Below are 17,393 nucleotides of genomic sequence, written 5' to 3'. Positions count from 1 at the left end.
AGGTAATTGATCATAGCCATATGCATATGCTTCATAGGATCAATGGCAATAATCACATACTTGTTTGCTTCCAAAAGTGCACAGATGTTGAGACTGGGAGACAGAAACAAAATCTTCTATGAGCTAATGAAGTTATGTGAGCTACAGGGTGAGTTGACAAGTGATTCAGTGAGTGATTTAGCATGAGCATATGATCCAATTATCACTCACATTTTTGAGCTTGATCATGGGAGGTGGCTGGTGATGGGTTTTGTGAGTGAAACAGATCCCGTGGATAGAACGTTCTTCTCATGCTGCTTAGAGACAAAAAAAAGAGAATAAGGAGTGGTAACTGTTTGTCCATGAGTTATTCTTGTAACATGCTCTTCCATCGCCTGCTGTGCATTTAAGAGACATCATTATTAATATAAGGCAATATGCAAATAAAGATTTTGGAATCATGAATTCTGAACAGTGAGCTGCACAAAGAAATAAGACATTGACATATGTTTGTATGCAGCCAACTGTATGTTGTTACCAAACCAAACAGGTCAAATTCCTGGTTTTCTCATCAGTAAACCTCAACTCATCTTGAGGCTTTGAAACTGAGATCATATCATTCTTTTGGTCGCACCGCAGTGACACATGCACGTCTCTGTCACACAGCTAACACAACAATCAACAACAGACAAGTGACTCCATTGTTTTCAGAAGGTCAGAGAGTAGAGGTCGGCTTAGGCAGAGAACTTGTAAATTCAAGAAAGAGGGAACGAGAGATCCTGCCACAAAACATAGAAAGACACGACAAAAAGATCTGTCTGCCTGTCTGCCTGTCTGTCTGAGTCTCTGGTGCTTCTCAGTCTTTGCACAAGGATAACACTTTTGCTTCAGATATTTTACTGTAAGTGGCTCTAGTTCTGTTGAATAGATTAGCGGAGGAATGTGGAGCGAAAAGGGTTAGTGTTTTTCCATCTTGTTGTGATGATCTGTTAATGCATTGGTAACAGGAGGCATGTGCCAACTACTGTGTTACATGTTCAAGAGGGATTTACAGAAGTTGAAAGGGATCCAAAAGAGGAATCATTACCATGGTGAGTAAGATGCCTTGCCATAAATATGTGTCAGTATGAAATATCATATTCAGGTCCAAATTTCACTTCATCTTGTTGAAAAACGAGAAACAGTTATCAGTATTACAAACATCTGCAGGGATATTTTTGGCTGCTTTATTTTTCCATCTGGTACATTTGGTTGCTATGATTTGGACATTCTGGGTAATTTCTGCCCCTCATCTTTGTTCCATTTGTTCTGCAACTTCAGTATGTGATGTCATCAGTAACCTGTAGTCTAAAGTCAAAAATGCTGTTGGTCTCACATCACTTTCTCTTTCTCTCTCATACACACACACACACACAGACACACATATGCATTTTATTCACGATCACACACAGGCTGTGCCCTCAATCTCCGCACGACTGAGTGTGTGTGTGTGTAACTCTAGCTGACCGATGCTACCAGCCTAATAGTTTCAAATGGGAGTGGTCCACTCCCAAGGGGCTGATGGATCCAGGACAGGTTATAAGATCTGCAGTCTACAGTGGCCCTACGGTGGCCCTCTAGGGACATGCTGAACTGGGTCCACATTGTTCACTGGCATCATTGTGCTGCAGGGTTTCCCATGGATCAAATGTTACAGACTTCAAACCCAGGGGTCTCAGCGCACTCGTTGTAGTTCTATGGGCGCGATGGGAGACAAGGCTGTTCACACACACAGACGTTTCTCACTGATCTGAATAAGGCCACACTGGCTGTAGTACTAGTGAGTATGTGCTCGGCTGAAGGAAAGGAGGGTACTGGTGGTGCTTGAGGGTGACAGCGCAGAGGAGAAGGAGAGATAAGGAGAGGGGGAGGCGGTAGAGTAAAGAGAAGGGAGGGAGGACAAAAGTGATCATGCAGATGAAGAGAAACAGGCAGGAAGTGTAGACAGTGTGGCAGACTGGGTTCAGAAGCAGTATCTCACAAAGGAAAACAAACTTCCCCTGTCAGCCAATGAGGAATCTTTCTTAAGTCTCAAGGAAATCAATTCAACTACGATATGTAACATGTGGAGAGAAACACATCACATTCATTAACTTGTGAATTCGTAACTTGTGAATGATTTGCCGCAATAACAAATGACAAATATGGTGTTCCACCGTAGGGGTGCGTAGTAGCTCATTTATTTGGTATCTGGGTTACCGTTACTTCCTTAATTCTTGTGTCAGGTCGGAAAATCCCCTGAGATTCACTTTGGTCACATTTATCAGGCGTCTCTCTCATGAGCGCAGAGAAACTCAGTTCATGACATTGTTCAGATAATTGAATTGAGATCTCATAATAACAGAAATGTAATTGATTAAAATTGAAGTCTTTGTCAAATAAGGCCAGACGGACAAGAATGTGATTTGTCCAAATACACTATTAGCAGACAGATTATTATTTTATTTTTTAAATTGGAACCATAAAAGAAGAAGGACCGATCAATGTTTCCATACAATCCTTGTTAGAACAGTTTACCTCTTACCTTAGCTGAACCCTTACACCAGCTACCAATGACCTAAGATAAGATAAGATGGAAGTGTATTATCCCGAGGGAAATTACTGTGCAACAGTTACAGTACAGTACAGTAATTAACTTGAATTATTAACATTAAATCATAATTTGTTTTTTATTGCTTTGACGTTTTAGACACTGTAAATGTTAAAGATTTTAATTAACATAAAACATTTTGAAATGAGCACAGCTGTATTGAGAGGCGGGGGTTAATTCCTTTCTAGTAGACTCATTTTACATATTACATTGTTTTGTTATGAGGAGAAGGTTGTTTTCCTCAGTAATCTGTGCTGTGTGGCACCAAAGGGAGTGAAACCTGACCAAGCTTTTGTTAAAAATTTGTTTTGAGTTCCATTGTCGGTGAATAAACATTTATCTTCACATTATTGTAAAAACTGGGTAGGGTGCCTATCTTTTGAAGATCGAAATTGACAATCAGATTAAAAAAAAAACAGATAATAACATGAAGGATATGTCTCACCTTATCATTGATGCTGCAGTGTTTGATTTCAGTCTCATCATTTCATTTCACAGTTACTGTAATCTGAGGTATTACCAGGCATCATGGTGCGCCTATTGTCTAAGGCGTTAACCACATAACCACCATGACCCCAGTGTGACCTTGGTGGGGACCTGTGGTGGATGTCATTCTCAATCTATAGCACTGTGTTACTACTACTGCTACTACTATTGTGAAATGTATGATGCCAAAGCTATCTGAAGGCAGATAAGGAGTAAATTATTCATAAATTCATTGAAATACCCACATCTAATTCCCATAAAATCATTGCTGAGTAGATTGATAAACATTGCTAAAATGGACTCAATTCTGTTCTACCCCTCTTAAATACTTTTTATTTGTATAATGTACTCCTCAAGAAAGTATTGACAAGTGTACAGACAATATCTTTATCTCCATCTAGTGGTGTAAACTGTGAAAAAAGAAAGCAAACATAAGAAATGGAGGAAGTGAGGGATATTTTGAGGTACAACAATACTTGATATTAATAAAAGAAACAATTGAACAGATCATAGTTGGTTAACAATTAAAATTTCAGTGGCAATATAAAAACTGTATTGGCTAATATACCACATATTAAAAGATTTTGCACAGCATATATTCACAGCAAGTTCCTGAAATGAAGTCTCAGAGGTTAACACCAAAACAGGTTTCCTCTTACACCCCACAGGTGAAGTAAATGAATATGAATGAGTCTATGAGCCTGGTCTTATCTATGGTGTTTCCATTTGAACACCACAATGTAATGACAGGATCAGTCTACAATCTATGAGAGTTAATCACAGCCTTTATCCACGACCATACCCTGAAAATAAAGGCATAAGGGGGGTGAATGAACATGTGTGTATAAGTATATTGTAGATATGCGAGAGAGTTGCACGTGAAGATAAGGTGAAGTAGGTTGACAGATGGCCTCACTAAGCTGCAGAGGTACCTGCTCTTGCTGCCAGACTTTATCTACTGAATTAGCTGAAACAGCACTGCAGGCAGAGGGACAAAGGCGAAGGGACAGGAAACAAAAAGAGGATCATACAGGAGTGCAAACAGAGGCTACAAATGGACCAATATGCGAGCGATGTTGGGCTTCATTGAGTAATCATTTGAGACACAGGTGTCATCTGATCATTGGTATAAAACCTAATCAGAGACATAACCAACATGGAAGGGACGGACAATGTTCTTGAGAACTGGCTGGAATCTCTTAACATCTTTGGCTCTGTTTGGATGGAAGTCCAAGGTGGATCCGGTGCATTTGAAGACTGGTCAATTTGTCTGAATCTTGTAGAACATCTGTGTTTGGACCTGCTGGGCTACATGGACCCTTTACTGGAACACCAAGCTGTGTGCTTCAACATACTAGGACCGCTGTATGCTGATGACCAATTTGTGTGGATGTTCCTCCATAGCTAAAACAGATTGAAGGTGTTTTTATTCTTTGTCTCTTCTCATTCAGCATTATTATTGACAATAGTGCTTAAACATTGTGATTTCATTCTAAATTATGCTACATTTTGAATAGTATACAGATGTCCTGACCAAAATATGACATTAGCACTGACGTCCTAGTAAAGTAACACTTCATTTGAATTGTTGTGCCTGATTTACAAAAAAAGAGAAGCTAAAGATATTGTGTTTGACATTGTACCAATCAATGTATTATCATGTTACATCACCCTTTTGATTTTTCTTCATGATGAAACAGCAACTGCCCTGACTTCAGGTGTTCTCACATAACAACAGCCAACAAAATGACATGACATGACAGTTGCAGTATGTTTAATAGCAGTGTAAAACAATTTCTTGAAATTGAAATAACATTCCTGTTGATTTAGCCAGCAGTCTATTTCATTGTGTTGGTTGGAAGGTAATCAGAGGAGTAGTAGTTCTAATATAGTTTTCGAGATGGAGGTGGAGATGGATGGTGGCCTTCACCGCAGCAGCTGACTGTAAAGTAGCTTCAGCAAAACTGCACACTCAGAATCCAAACAGGACAAGGTGACTAGGAAGTTCACCCAGTAGTGTCATCTCATTAAGGGGCTTAAGGAGCAGCAGATTAAGAAAGTGTCTCTCCGTTGATCTCTGCTTCAGCAGCAGCAGCCTGTCCACCAGCGCTCTCACCGATTGTATGTTATACACACATGGATTTTCCTTGTGGTGTTTGACATTCCTCCCACTTTCTAAATAAATAACACCTTGGGTGAATACAATTTTTAAAAAGGAAAAACACAAGTTGTCTGTATAGTTTTGTTTCTGCAGACAATTGTGAAATGGCACTACAGCTCATGCTGTAAATATGGCTTTAAATACCATTCACGCAATAAATATTACTTCATATTTACTTCAAATATTACTTCAGTCAGTCCGACTTTATCGGACCTGACCATCCACTCACACAGCAGCCAGAGTCAGCAGGTCTATTTTACAGTACAGAAAAAATGTTGTTTGAGTGGCTGACATTTCCTCCACTCCAGTTAAAATAACATTTATAGCCTGCACCGCATCAAGGTGCTTTAGAATAGAGGGAGCTGCTGTCCCATATGCCATACACCCATAATCAATTGCAGATCTTACAATTGCCTTGTGTATCATCATTAATGTTTCTCTATCTGCTCCCCTGTCAGACCCTACCAGACATCGCATGACATTGGCTTTCTCACATTTTGTAATCATCTCCTCTACATGTACCCTCCATGTTATTCTCTCCTTAAACCAGGCAGATAGATATTTTACTGTTTCCACTTTTTCAAAGTGCTTCAAATATAGCCTGAGGTCTGACCTTTTTAAATATTAAAACAATTAATTAAATAGCAAAACACCACAACCAATTCCATTTACCACATTACAAAAATATAATTGATCATTATATTATATTGGGAACACTATACAACACTATACACTATATTGGGAAATACTAAGACAAAGTATTTCCCAATGATGAGGTATTCCGTTAGTTATGATTCCCTGGCAATGATGAGCTTTAAAAACAGGTCACATTCATGAAAAATAACACGTCATTTCTCCTTTAGTCCTGATTACTTTTTTTAAAATGTAAATATTTCATCACTATTGAATCACTGCACGGTGTACTGTGCATGATTGTGTGTGTTTTTACACATTTTACACAGATAAACCAACTTCAGCTCATTTTTAATTTATCACTTAAAATGATTAGTTTTCAATGTTTGTGGACCTCCAAATTTCAAATTCATTAATTTCTTCTTTTACTGCTACTGCTGCAATCAAAGACGCACTTAGATTTTTTTCTTCTATGTGCGGCTTTTCAATTGTTTTGCATACATCGTTTTCCACATTCTGAACAACTAAGGTTTCGTGTTTTCTCATGTGTTGCTTCAGATTTCCTTTTGTAGTGAAGTTTCTACCACAAACTATGCAACTAAATGGCTTCTCTCCTGTGTGTTTTCTCACGTGTTGCTTCATATTTCCTTTTGTAGAGAAGGTTGCACCACAAACTGAGCAACTGAATGGCTTCTCTCCTGTGTGGACACACATGTGGCGATTCAGATGCCCACCTTGGCGAAAGTTTTTACCACAAACTAAGCAATGATACGGCTTCTCTCCTGTGTGTTTTCTAATGTGTTGTTTCAGATTTCCTTTTGTAGTAAAGGCTCCATCACAAACTGAGCAAACGAATGGCTTCTCACCTGTGTGGATTCTCATGTGGCGCTTCAGATGTCCACCTTGGGTAAAGTGTTCACCACAAACTGAGCACCTAAATGGCCTCTCTACTGTGTGGATTCTCGTATGGACCTTCAGGTCTCTATTTCGAGCAAAGTTTTTATCACAAACTGAGCAACTAAATGGCTTCTCTCCTGTGTGGATTCTCATATGGAGCTTCAGGTCTCTGCTTCGAGTGAAGGTTTTACCACAAACTGTGCAACCAAATGGCTGTTCTCTTATGTGGATTCTCATGTGGACTGTCAGGCCTCCTTTTCGAGTGAAGGATCTACCACAAACTGTGCAAGTAAATGGTTTCTCTGTTGTGTGGCTTCTCCTGTGTATCCTCCAATTTCCTTGGCTGGCAAAGGTGTCACCACAAACTGAACAACTAAATGACTTCTCTCCTCGGTGGATTCTAACATGGACCTTCATGTCTCTCTTTCGAATGAAGTTTTGACCGCAAACTGAGCAACTAAATGGCTTCTCTCCTGTGTGAATTCTCATGTGGACTGTCAGAGCTATATTTTGAGTAAAGTTTTTACCACAAACTGAGCAACTAAATGGCTTCTCTCCTGTATGGATTCTTAAATGGATCTTCAAGTGTTCTTTTCGAGTGAATCTTTTATTACAAACTGAGCAACGATGCAGCTCCTCTCCTTTGTGGGTTCTGATTTTGATCTTCAGGCTTCCATTTAGAGTTGAGATGCTGAATTGAGGGTGAACCTCTGCGTTCTCATCTCTTTGACTGTGCTGAAGCTGTGAGGACCAAACTTTCACTTCAGCATCTTCACTCTTCACAGACACATTCAGACCATGAAGTTGTTCTCCCTCCTGACTGATCATTAGTGCCTCCTGTTCTTCTTTAATATGTGGGTGCTCTGGCTCCTCCTGGTCCAAAGTGGGGCTACACTTTTGCTGCACAAACAGCTGCTGGACGTCTAAAGGCATTGCTGAGACAGACAAATACACAATTGAAAACACATATTGGCGGTTATATTTACCCAAGCTTGTCGGGGTACAATGGTTGAGAGAGATCACCATAGTTTTTACTTCAATACTGATACCAAATTCAGGATTGCAATACAGTATTGATACAGAATCATTACAATGAGTTGATAGAAAAATAGAAGAAACTGCTCCTTAGACAAAATGATTAGCATTGCATATCGCTAAAGATGTAAGTTCAGTGTCCAATGATCGATTTTTATAAACTTGAGAAAATTGATTTAATTACACAATGAGAGGACACATTGATAAAGTTCTACAGGCCAGAGTAACTGCTGTTTTTTTCTTTCTTGTCTTGCTGCTGCCTGTTGTGTCCATGTTTGATGTACAGTTGTACCTATGAAGTCATCGTTCTAACGGCATTGATGTCATCTGAAACTCTAGGCTACGGATCCATGTTACCTATGTCATCATAACTGACGGTGCTTTGTTACTGTTTCCTTTTTCACCTAAATCACATGAATCACTTATCAGTGTTCTTTTTCTTTTCTTCCCCTCTCTTGTGTATAAAACCAATCTCCAAAATGTTTCATAATCGCATGCTCATTGTTATGTCAGATGCTTTCTTCAATCACAAGTATTCAACAACAAAAAGTGCAGCATTGTATAATAATTGATAATTAAATAGATAATATATTTAATTTAAATAACAATGTTGACGACACCTAAACCAATTCGTACTTCCGATATTCATACTGATATTTCTGGTCACCAACAATGTCCACCTGTTTTGCTTAAACCAAATGCGGCTGTACAGTCATTTGCAGTACTTATTTACTAAACATGAGGCGTAAGAAGTTTGCACTAAAATGTGAATTCGTAACATATATTTCTGCAGAGTCATCTGTATTCATTGCTCCAAAAGTTAAACCTTATCATAACTTGTGAAAAAAAAGTGAACAAACCTATCCTGTGCAGCCAGACTTCAGGGTTGAGGGCGTCCAAGAGTCGTTTGCGTAGTCTGTCGTTCTCCTGCTGTGACAGGGACAATTCGTATTCCAAAGCTCGGATCTCTTCTAGATGATCTTCCGCAGCAGCAGTTGGTCGCTGCCTCACCTGCGATCTCAGCATTCTGAATGTGGATATTTTCACGCTTTTCTCCTTTTTTCGAAGCGATCACGCTGAACCAACTCCAGCTGTCAGATTGGCTTCAGTGGCAGCTGGCGTAGCTTTAATGGGCTGCCAGGAGATGAGGCGGTTTAAAAAGATGAGCAACACCGTCAAGTGACACACACTGATGATGACATTTTAACAGGTAGGTTGTTATCGGTCACGTTGACTTGCTCTATGTTGTTTCAGTGTCTTAGAAGCACAGAGGGCGTAACAGCTGTCTTAACTTCCGACAGATGTTAGCCTTTTCTTAGGCAACCCGTCAGGAGATGAGACGCTGAAAAGTGTGAATGAATGAAACAGTCCCGTCTATGCACACAGACGTAGACACATACACACGGAGGGTCTAATGCGTCATACAGTGGAATAGGAGACACATATAAACACCGGCCACCAAAGTGAAGTTCTTATTTTTCTGTTGAAATTTACGGCAGACTAGGCGCGGTAAAGGCGCGCTGCTGCCCCCCTCGGGTCATTTGTATAACTACACATACCCCAGAGCGTTGAGTGTATGTTTTTGTTGCTTCCTTGCTATTCCTTGGTGTATGAAGCTCTTATTCTCAAGCGTACCAATACTTCCAGATCTATTGCTTTCATTTTGACGGCTCTTTTGGCTTCATCATCAGTACGGCTAGGTGAGCTGGGACCCGGAAAAACCCCACTGTGTTCCCCAACTTAGATTTGATTGAACATAGATAATATCTCTAATATTAGATCTAGTCGGGCTCCACTTTACAACACCCCCCTTCTTTACTTTTCCACCCCTTCCCTGAAGTTCCCAATGCTTCCCCAACAAACTCTAGCAGGTATTAAAAACGTATGACTCTGAACCTTACCACAGTAGTTCAGACATGATTTGACCCTTATCAGCTCTAATGAGTGGAGATGTTTGACAATACATTTATCATTTTGGGGCTTATTATGATGTTTCTGGAAACCTGTGCTGCCACCTAGGGGCTATAGTGTAGAACACAAAATCACAGACGGCTGGTTTTTCTCTTTTTGGAGGAACGGCCAAATGAAATGGCCTCAAACAATTACGGAATTATCTCAAGCAATCAGGACGATTTATTTCCTCTCTGTGTGCCTAAATCTGGCAGCCAAAAGATTTTCAGATTTTTTTATAGGTTGTTTTTTCTATGTAAAGTCACATGCTACGTATGTAGTTAATCTGATACCTGTGGTCACGAATGAAAGGCAAATCAGAGAAAAAAACTGCATTAACTAATCCACTACACCGCAATGTTTATGATCTGCCGGCTCAACTCCGGTCACGTGGCCTATGAAACGGCGCTATAGGCTTGCTTCACATACTTGGATCATTGTGCAGTGTCCTGTTTTGGGGCATCACTCGCCTACAATACCCATAATTCCACGCACCATTTGAAGATTCCATATTGTCCATTACGCAATGTAGATTCAAAGGTTGTGTACACTTCGGCGGATTCAGTGTCTGAGGAACACAGTGTGACTGTTCGACCAGTGAACATAACGGGAGGATTTCTGCTGGAGAGAAGAGAGAAAGGGTAAGATAAAACCAATGCCTGCTTACTGGAGATGAATCGACACGCCAAAATGCTGTTTTGTTACCTTTAGACACCAACACTTGCGCTCAATGAACGGCAGCGCTGACAGAAACAAACTGTGCTTTCAGTCACAACACAGTAATTATTCAGGAGATTAAGTGTGAAGATAAAAACAAGAAACAAACATGAATAGTTTCCAATCCATAACGTATTTATTAATTTAATCGCTTTAATTAAATTTTGTATTACTGTTCCCCTTGACACATGTCAAGACTAAATTGTTTTGGTGCGGTTCCTACTTTAAATCCCCCCTGTGTAGTAATTCCTCCTATGTGTGTCTCATCTCCTTTCTCCGTCTCTTTCTTGTTGAGCATTTTATTTACTGATTCCTTCCCTTTTCTCCTCGGCGTATCTTGTGTTGTGCCCTGAGCGTTGAGGTCATTATGTTTCTCCAAATTATCCTGTAGATAAGAAATAATCATCTCTCCGTCTCTCTCTGTCTCACTGTCCCCCGGCCACAACAGCCTGGCACCATGACCGCCTGAAGATACTCCATTTATCTTATCACAATGAGTGGGGCTGCGCTGGGTGTTGTGGTTGTAGTGGTCTTCTTCTTGGCCCTCTACCTCCTCCAGTGCTACGGGGATTTGCGGAAGCAGCAGCGGTTGGTCCTGTTCGGAACACTGCTGTCCTGGTATCTCTGCTTCCTCATTGTCTTCATCCTGCCACTTGATGTCAGCACGGTATGTACATTCTGCAACAGTTTGAAGTCAATTGGGCGTGTGTGTGAGTGGGGTTGAGACAGACGAGAGAGAGAGTGAGTTGATCATTTGTTTACCACAGGCAAATCTTAGCTGTGAGGGCGCTCTCTGAATGGTGTCAGGATAAAAACAGCACAGGATATTTGAGTGTAGAGTATCTGTTTTTCACGCACTGACAAGTATATGTGTTGAAAACCATTGTAGAACGATAAATAGGTTAATATGTGTCTGTGTTCTCTTCTAGACCATCTACAAACAGTGTCTTCTAGATAATGCTGACCATCCTACTCCAGTGACTAAAGCAGCACTCAATAATCACACTGAATTCACAATATCTGATCATTCATCTATAAGGTAAAGAGTCTTTCGTTGATAATGGAATAGAAATTGGTTCATCAAGTTGTATTTTTGGCCTCCAATCTAAGCAGCAGATACATTCTGTGTGGAGTTTGCATGTTCTCCCCATTTATGTGTGAGTTTGATTAGATGAGTTTGATTAGATGAGTACAAAGACATACAGTTTAGTTGAATAGGAAATGAGTTTGTCTGTTTCTGCACTGTTATAGAATGTATGTGTATATCTTTCAGTGAACCAAGAGTATGTGAAGAGCCATGGAGTTACATCCCAGATGGAGTCCTCCCTGTATTCTGGAGGGTGGTCTACTGGACGTCCCAGTTTCTTACCTGGTGAGACGCTAACACACACACACACACGTGCACACTCGTTCGCTTACTTGCTCGCTCATTCAACCATTTAGATATTAACCTTCTCTCTACTTTGTGGGCTGATGTTGCAGGCTGCTGTTGCCCTTCATGCAGTCTTACGCACGTTCGGGAGCTTTCTCCAGGGTTGGAAAGATTAAAACAGCTCTAATTGAAAATGCTATCTATTACGGTACCTACCTCATCATCTTCATCTCTCTGATCATCTATGTGGCTGTTCACCCACAGTGGCATTTCACATGGTAAGCAACCACAAGTTCAAGTAACATACAAATTAAACAGCACTTTTATTTTAATCTAGGAGAAAATAACAGAAGCCAACGAATAGCAATGAATTAATCATTTTTCATTTTAAATCTTGACCAGGGTAGAGCTCCAGACTATTGGCATTGCAGCTGCCAACACCTGGGGCCTCTTCCTTCTCGTGCTGTTGCTAGGCTATGGCCTGGTGGAGATCCCACGGTCCTATTGGCTCTCATCTAGCTCTAGTTACCTGCTGGCCAAGACCTACTTTAAGGCATCTAAGATGGCTACTGAGAAGGCATCAGCCGAAGACAACTTAGCTGATGTTTTGGAGGTGAGAGGACTGAATGCGGACTGAAAATGTCAAGTAACAGGTTTCTTGACATTTTTGTCAGTAACAGGTTTCGGTTGGTAGATTACTGAGGTGGTAGTTCTATGCCCCTGTCACATGTCCCGTATTAACATAAAGGACTGTGTAAACTGTCAGGGCCTGCTTCCACTCAAAGGGTTGGACTCCAGTGGCATTGTCCATAGACTGTTCTGGTAGCATTTGCATTTGTATGAAATTCAAAAGAATTATTGTTTTCTGATTTCTCTCTCTCTCTCTCTCTCTCTCTCTCTCTCTCTCTCTCTCTCTCTCTCTCTCTCTCTCTCTCTCTCATTTACATGCACAGTATATACTGTACATACTGACAGACTACAATGAGGCTGTACATATATACTGTATATATAAGAGAGAGATTGTGAAATAGTGCTATGACTAGGTGAAATCTATCATCCTGATTTTCCATCTTTATGTGTAAACGCCCCAGTAATTCATACAGTCAATATTTAACTGACTACGATAACGATAACATAGTTTTTATTATCAGGATGTGGCAGCTGTCCATGAAGCTGTCAGGTATAACCAACCAAGTCTTGGGAAGTCTGTGGCCACCATTTTGACAAAGGTGAGAAACATTCAAATCCATACAGCAATACAAATCCTGTGCCTTGTTTGTGTCCTTTTATGTAGGTTATGCTGATTTATCACGTTGATGTCTGATCCACAGTGCAGTATTTCTAAGGGAGCGTTTCATCTCATTTCAGTGTCCCACTGAGTACCAGGAACAGATGGCCAGAGATGTGGAAAGCTCATCTGGTGAACATAATGTCATTCCCACCAAAAGAAGCCTGGTCAAACTTCATAAAAAAGTATGTTTTTGTTATTTTTTTCTTCTTCTTTTAACCGCTATATTACAATGATTTGAAAGATACATAATTTGCCAACAAGACAGTGCCTAACCGGAAAAATCTTGTCTATTGGCCCTTGTTGCATATGTGTGTTTCAGGTGATCTCTGCAGTGCAGAGACACAATCAGACCCAGGTGCAGTGGTCTATCCTGGTAGATGAGGCCTTTTATTTGGAGGACGTGACTAAGAGTCAGCGCAGCCCAATCCGCCAGTTCATCCACAGCTCCCCCTCAGCACAACACTGCGGCTGGCTTCGCAGATTTATTTACACTCCATCTGTTGGTGAGTTCACACAGAATCTTATCTCAAATTTAGATGGTTTGTTCATCAGCTGGTAGGAACTCTTCTATCGATCGATCAATCTAATCTATCAATGTAAACAATCTTTTATCTGTGTGTTTTACTGCTATGTAACATCTGGTACAGCAGCATGGTTAAATAGAGCACTCTTTAAGCATCTTATACAGATGTATTATCAGTCAGCTTGATTTTAAAAACCCCTGTGTTGTTGTACAGAAACTGACAGACGACAATGGTGCTGTGTTCGTATGGTGTAGTGAATTGGGAAATAGCAGTTTTACAATTACAATTGAACAGCTGACAAAGTCCTGTTGCATGTTGGGAATTCAGGATTCTTGATGCTGTAAACATTGATGGGTGTGCAAAAGATCATTATATTGTGTGTGTGTGTCCTCAGAGTGGTACTGGGAGTGTGTGTTCAGGAAGGGTTTCTACAGGCTGCTTGCTGTGCTCCTGTGCCTCCTCTCTGCAGCAGTGGTCTGGTCTGAGTGCACTTTCTTCAGCACACACCCTGTCCTGTCTCTGTTTGCTGTCTTCATTCAGATGGCTGAAAAACAGCACAACTACATTTGTATAGAGGTAAGTCCTACACAAAAAATAAGGAGGTACACTTAAGCACACACATACTGCACAAGCAAGCTATATTATGATGCTATGATGATTTGTTATTAGGATGTAGGATATAGACAGTATGGTTTCTGTTTCTCAGTCTTTCTTTCTTTCTTTCTTTCTGCAACCAATTCAACCAAGCTGCATCCACTTTCTACTTCTTTTCTTTTCCTTCCAGATGGCGTGCTTCATCAGTATCTTCTTCCTCTGTGTGTGTGTCTACTCCACCGTATTTAGGATACGGGTTTTTAACTATTATTACCTGGTGCCCCATCACCAGACAGATGCTTACAGCCTGCAATTTAGTGGCATGTATGTTCCCTTTATTGTCAAAATAAAATCCTGTCATTAACTTTTTTGTTTTAGCATTTCATTTTCTGTGTTGGGATGTTGATGTTGTGTCTTCTCTTTTTCCAGGTTATTTTGCCGTCTGACTCCACCTTTATGCCTCAATTTTCTTGGTCTAATTCATATGGACTCTGCAATCTCACACCAGGCCAGAATACAGACATCCTACACTGCTGTGGGTTTCTCTCTCACACACACACACGCACACACGCACACACATGCACACACACACACACACACACACACACACACACACACACACACACACACACACACACACACACACACACACAGTCAAAATATTTGAGGAGAAATGTTTAGTCATCACGTTAGAACACTTATTATTCACAAACATTCCATATATATATATAATGAGTTTAAACAGTCTCTCTCTCTCTGTCAGATTATGGGCTCCATGCGTGTGCTGTCCTTCATATCCGATGGGTTCTACATCTATTACCCCATGTTGGTGCTGCTGCTCTGCTTTGCCACATATTGCAAGTAAGCCAAGATAAAAAGTTCAACAGGACCATGCAGGCCAAGTAGTTCTTTCTTATTTTATGGAATGATAACACTTGTCTCACCAAAATGATGTGACTGTGTGTGTGTGTGTGTAGACTGGGCTCTCGCTGTTTGAATCTCTTCGGCTTCCAACAATACATTACTGATGACGACTTCACCTCTGACCTGGTGGAAGAAGGCAAGGAACTCATCACAAGAGGTAATTTTCATCCCTTTACTATACCTAATGTTTTGCCCTTAAGGTTTGAGTGTATGTGCAGATATTCATTCCACGTTCATTTACTGTGTTTATGAGCAGAAATTTTCATTCATTTGCATTACAATGTGTATTGTCTTATAGAAAGAAGAAGACAGCAGCGTGCAGATGGAGCAAATCAAAGATGGGCTGTAAGAAGTTTTTTAAACTCACAGCAATACAAGTTGGCAGACGAGTTGTCCAGATTTATGATGTGTACTATGTGTGTTGTCTGTTTCAGGCCTGGAGGGAGCGTTACGGGGCCCAGGGGGGCCTAGAGCCGACCAGAAACGGTTATACCGAGATAAAAGATGACTCCAACAATCCTGTCACAACCGACAGGAAAAATGGTAAAGGTTTAAGAAAACTCTGAAATAGATCCCACTGAACTAGATGGCACGTTCCATTTCTAACGAGTTTTAGATTATAGCTGTATTTTATTATCATCAATATATTTATGTTGGTATTGTTCATAAATGGTCATTAAAATACTAGTTGTAGATTTTATTATATTGCCCTAGACTCCTCTCCTCATTAAACCAGCTCATCTCTATGCATAATCCGACATCTGTTGAAGAGTTGCTAATGACCTCCTCCGTCCAACTTCAATCCACTTAAAATGCTGCCTGCTATTCAAGAAACTGAGTGTATGTGTCCTTATATGTATTGTTCTCTATCTTTCTCAGTTATGTCATCTTGGAGAGACCTAGAGAATGAAGAGCAGCAGACAAGATTACTTCAAAACGATTCCATCGATGAAGATGCACCAGCCAAACGGTATGATTACCACAAATTTAGAATAGTGTTTATTATATATGGCTGAAGAGGTGGCTAGTCATTATTAGAATCTCTTTGTTTCTCTCTCTCCCGTAGATACACAGGAGGACGTTACCTGTCCCTCTCTCCATCTCAGAAAAACCTATTTGACAATGTTTGACACACAGAAGATATGAATTCAAGAGGCTAACTGATTCCATAAACAAAGAACACAGAAATTGACGTCTTTCCTGGGGAACGGCTGGATGAAAGGGATACTTTTTCAAGAAGTTTAGAAGAGGAATACAATGTATCTGAGAGATACTGAGGGGGGTTATATCTCAGTATTATCTGGAGTTTATGTGTGATTTCTATCGTGGAGCGGTATAACTTAATGCAGTGAGTGTGAAATTTAAATGTTGATAAAATATACTTGTCCTGTAGTTTCTGTATGGGGCAAGTTTTTATATGATGCTTTTTTTAAATTTTGACTTGAATTAAACTGATAACATGCCTTAAACCAAACGAAGCCATTGTGTTAGTTCTGATTGTGAATTGAAGTGCCCTCAAAGTCTACAAATAACTGTTTATTTTGAGCATATATTTGCCCAATTTACTATGAAAGGACACCATTTTTTGTGTTCAAACAATGTGAGAGCCATTTCTTTTCCTTGTGAAATTGTGTTTGTTTGATTCTAACATAATGATGATAGAAGATAGTTACGTTGATCTTGCACGCAATCGTCAATCAAAATTGTGTGCAATAGAGAAGATGATCGAAGTCAATGACTCCTCATCACCTTCAATGGACACTTTCATGTAGTTGCTCTCTTTCCCCTGGGAGAAGCTGTGTAGAACTGACCATGAGCAAACATAGGCTGAGGAAGGTAGATGCCAACTTCCTCATTCTCTTGACCCTGACCTACAGTATGTTAGTGGTTACTGCAAAGCAAGCCTGACGGGGAGTCATTTACAACTGTGACATCAAGCTAGAATTGAGTGTTTGTCCCTTTATATGATAATAAAAGTAGATATGTGTGTTTTCAAAAGAAAATTTTAAGTTAGAATTAGGTAAAACAACAAAACAGAGCATGCGTATGTTTTGAAGCTATTTGTAAAACAAGGATGTCTTACGCTATATTGTGATTATTTTTTAAACATCCCTCAATCATTTTTCTGGCCGAATAATAGGACAATAAGACTTGGATGACATTAATTTCCGTAATTTTTTGAAAATTAATCTTCCGGTAAA

General features: G+C 40.1%; 2 protein-coding genes across 2 annotated transcripts; one reads left to right on the top strand and one right to left on the bottom strand.

The window, feature by feature from the left end:
* Positions 1 to 6,217: 6,217 nt before the first annotated feature.
* Positions 6,218 to 7,721, bottom strand: LOC143003490 (uncharacterized). The gene has a single exon (XM_076154220.1). The coding sequence runs from the start codon at positions 7,716 to 7,718 to the stop codon at positions 6,261 to 6,263; it is 1,458 nt and encodes a 485-aa protein (XP_076010335.1). The 5' UTR covers positions 7,719 to 7,721; the 3' UTR covers positions 6,218 to 6,260.
* A 2,561-nt stretch (positions 7,722 to 10,282) lies between these two features.
* Positions 10,283 to 16,613, top strand: LOC143003568 (G-protein coupled receptor-associated protein LMBRD2B-like). The gene is made up of 18 exons (XM_076154331.1): positions 10,283 to 10,411; positions 10,936 to 11,154; positions 11,417 to 11,526; positions 11,761 to 11,859; positions 11,970 to 12,137; positions 12,262 to 12,472; positions 13,011 to 13,088; positions 13,228 to 13,332; positions 13,470 to 13,653; positions 14,069 to 14,250; positions 14,459 to 14,592; positions 14,698 to 14,803; positions 15,032 to 15,129; positions 15,246 to 15,349; positions 15,491 to 15,537; positions 15,627 to 15,735; positions 16,072 to 16,162; positions 16,259 to 16,613. The coding sequence occupies exons 2-18, from the start codon at positions 10,981 to 10,983 to the stop codon at positions 16,320 to 16,322; spliced, it is 2,064 nt and encodes a 687-aa protein (XP_076010446.1). The 5' UTR covers positions 10,283 to 10,411; positions 10,936 to 10,980; the 3' UTR covers positions 16,323 to 16,613.
* Positions 16,614 to 17,393: the final 780 nt, after the last annotated feature.

Source organism: Genypterus blacodes, unplaced genomic scaffold (assembly GCF_046128005.1).
Source record: "Genypterus blacodes isolate CSIRO-AG114 ecotype Tasmania unplaced genomic scaffold, CSIRO-AGI_Gbla_v1 ptg000061l_1, whole genome shotgun sequence".
Lineage (NCBI taxonomy): Eukaryota > Metazoa > Chordata > Actinopteri > Ophidiiformes > Ophidiidae > Genypterus > Genypterus blacodes.
This window is presented reverse-complemented; position numbering and strand designations above follow the sequence as displayed.

Excerpts from the sequence above, each read along its gene's own strand:
- LOC143003490 (XM_076154220.1), bottom strand. The coding sequence starts at position 7,718 with ATGCCTTTAGACGTCCAGCAGCTGTTTGTGCAGCAAAAGTGTAGCCCC.
- LOC143003568 (XM_076154331.1), top strand. The coding sequence starts at position 10,981 with ATGAGTGGGGCTGCGCTGGGTGTTGTGGTTGTAGTGGTCTTCTTCTTG. Across the intron at positions 11,527-11,760 it reads TCTGATCATTCATCTATAAG|TGAACCAAGAGTATGTGAAG; the intron begins GTAAAGAGTCTT and ends TATATCTTTCAG. Across the intron at positions 16,163-16,258 it reads GAAGATGCACCAGCCAAACG|ATACACAGGAGGACGTTACC; the intron begins GTATGATTACCA and ends TCTCTCCCGTAG.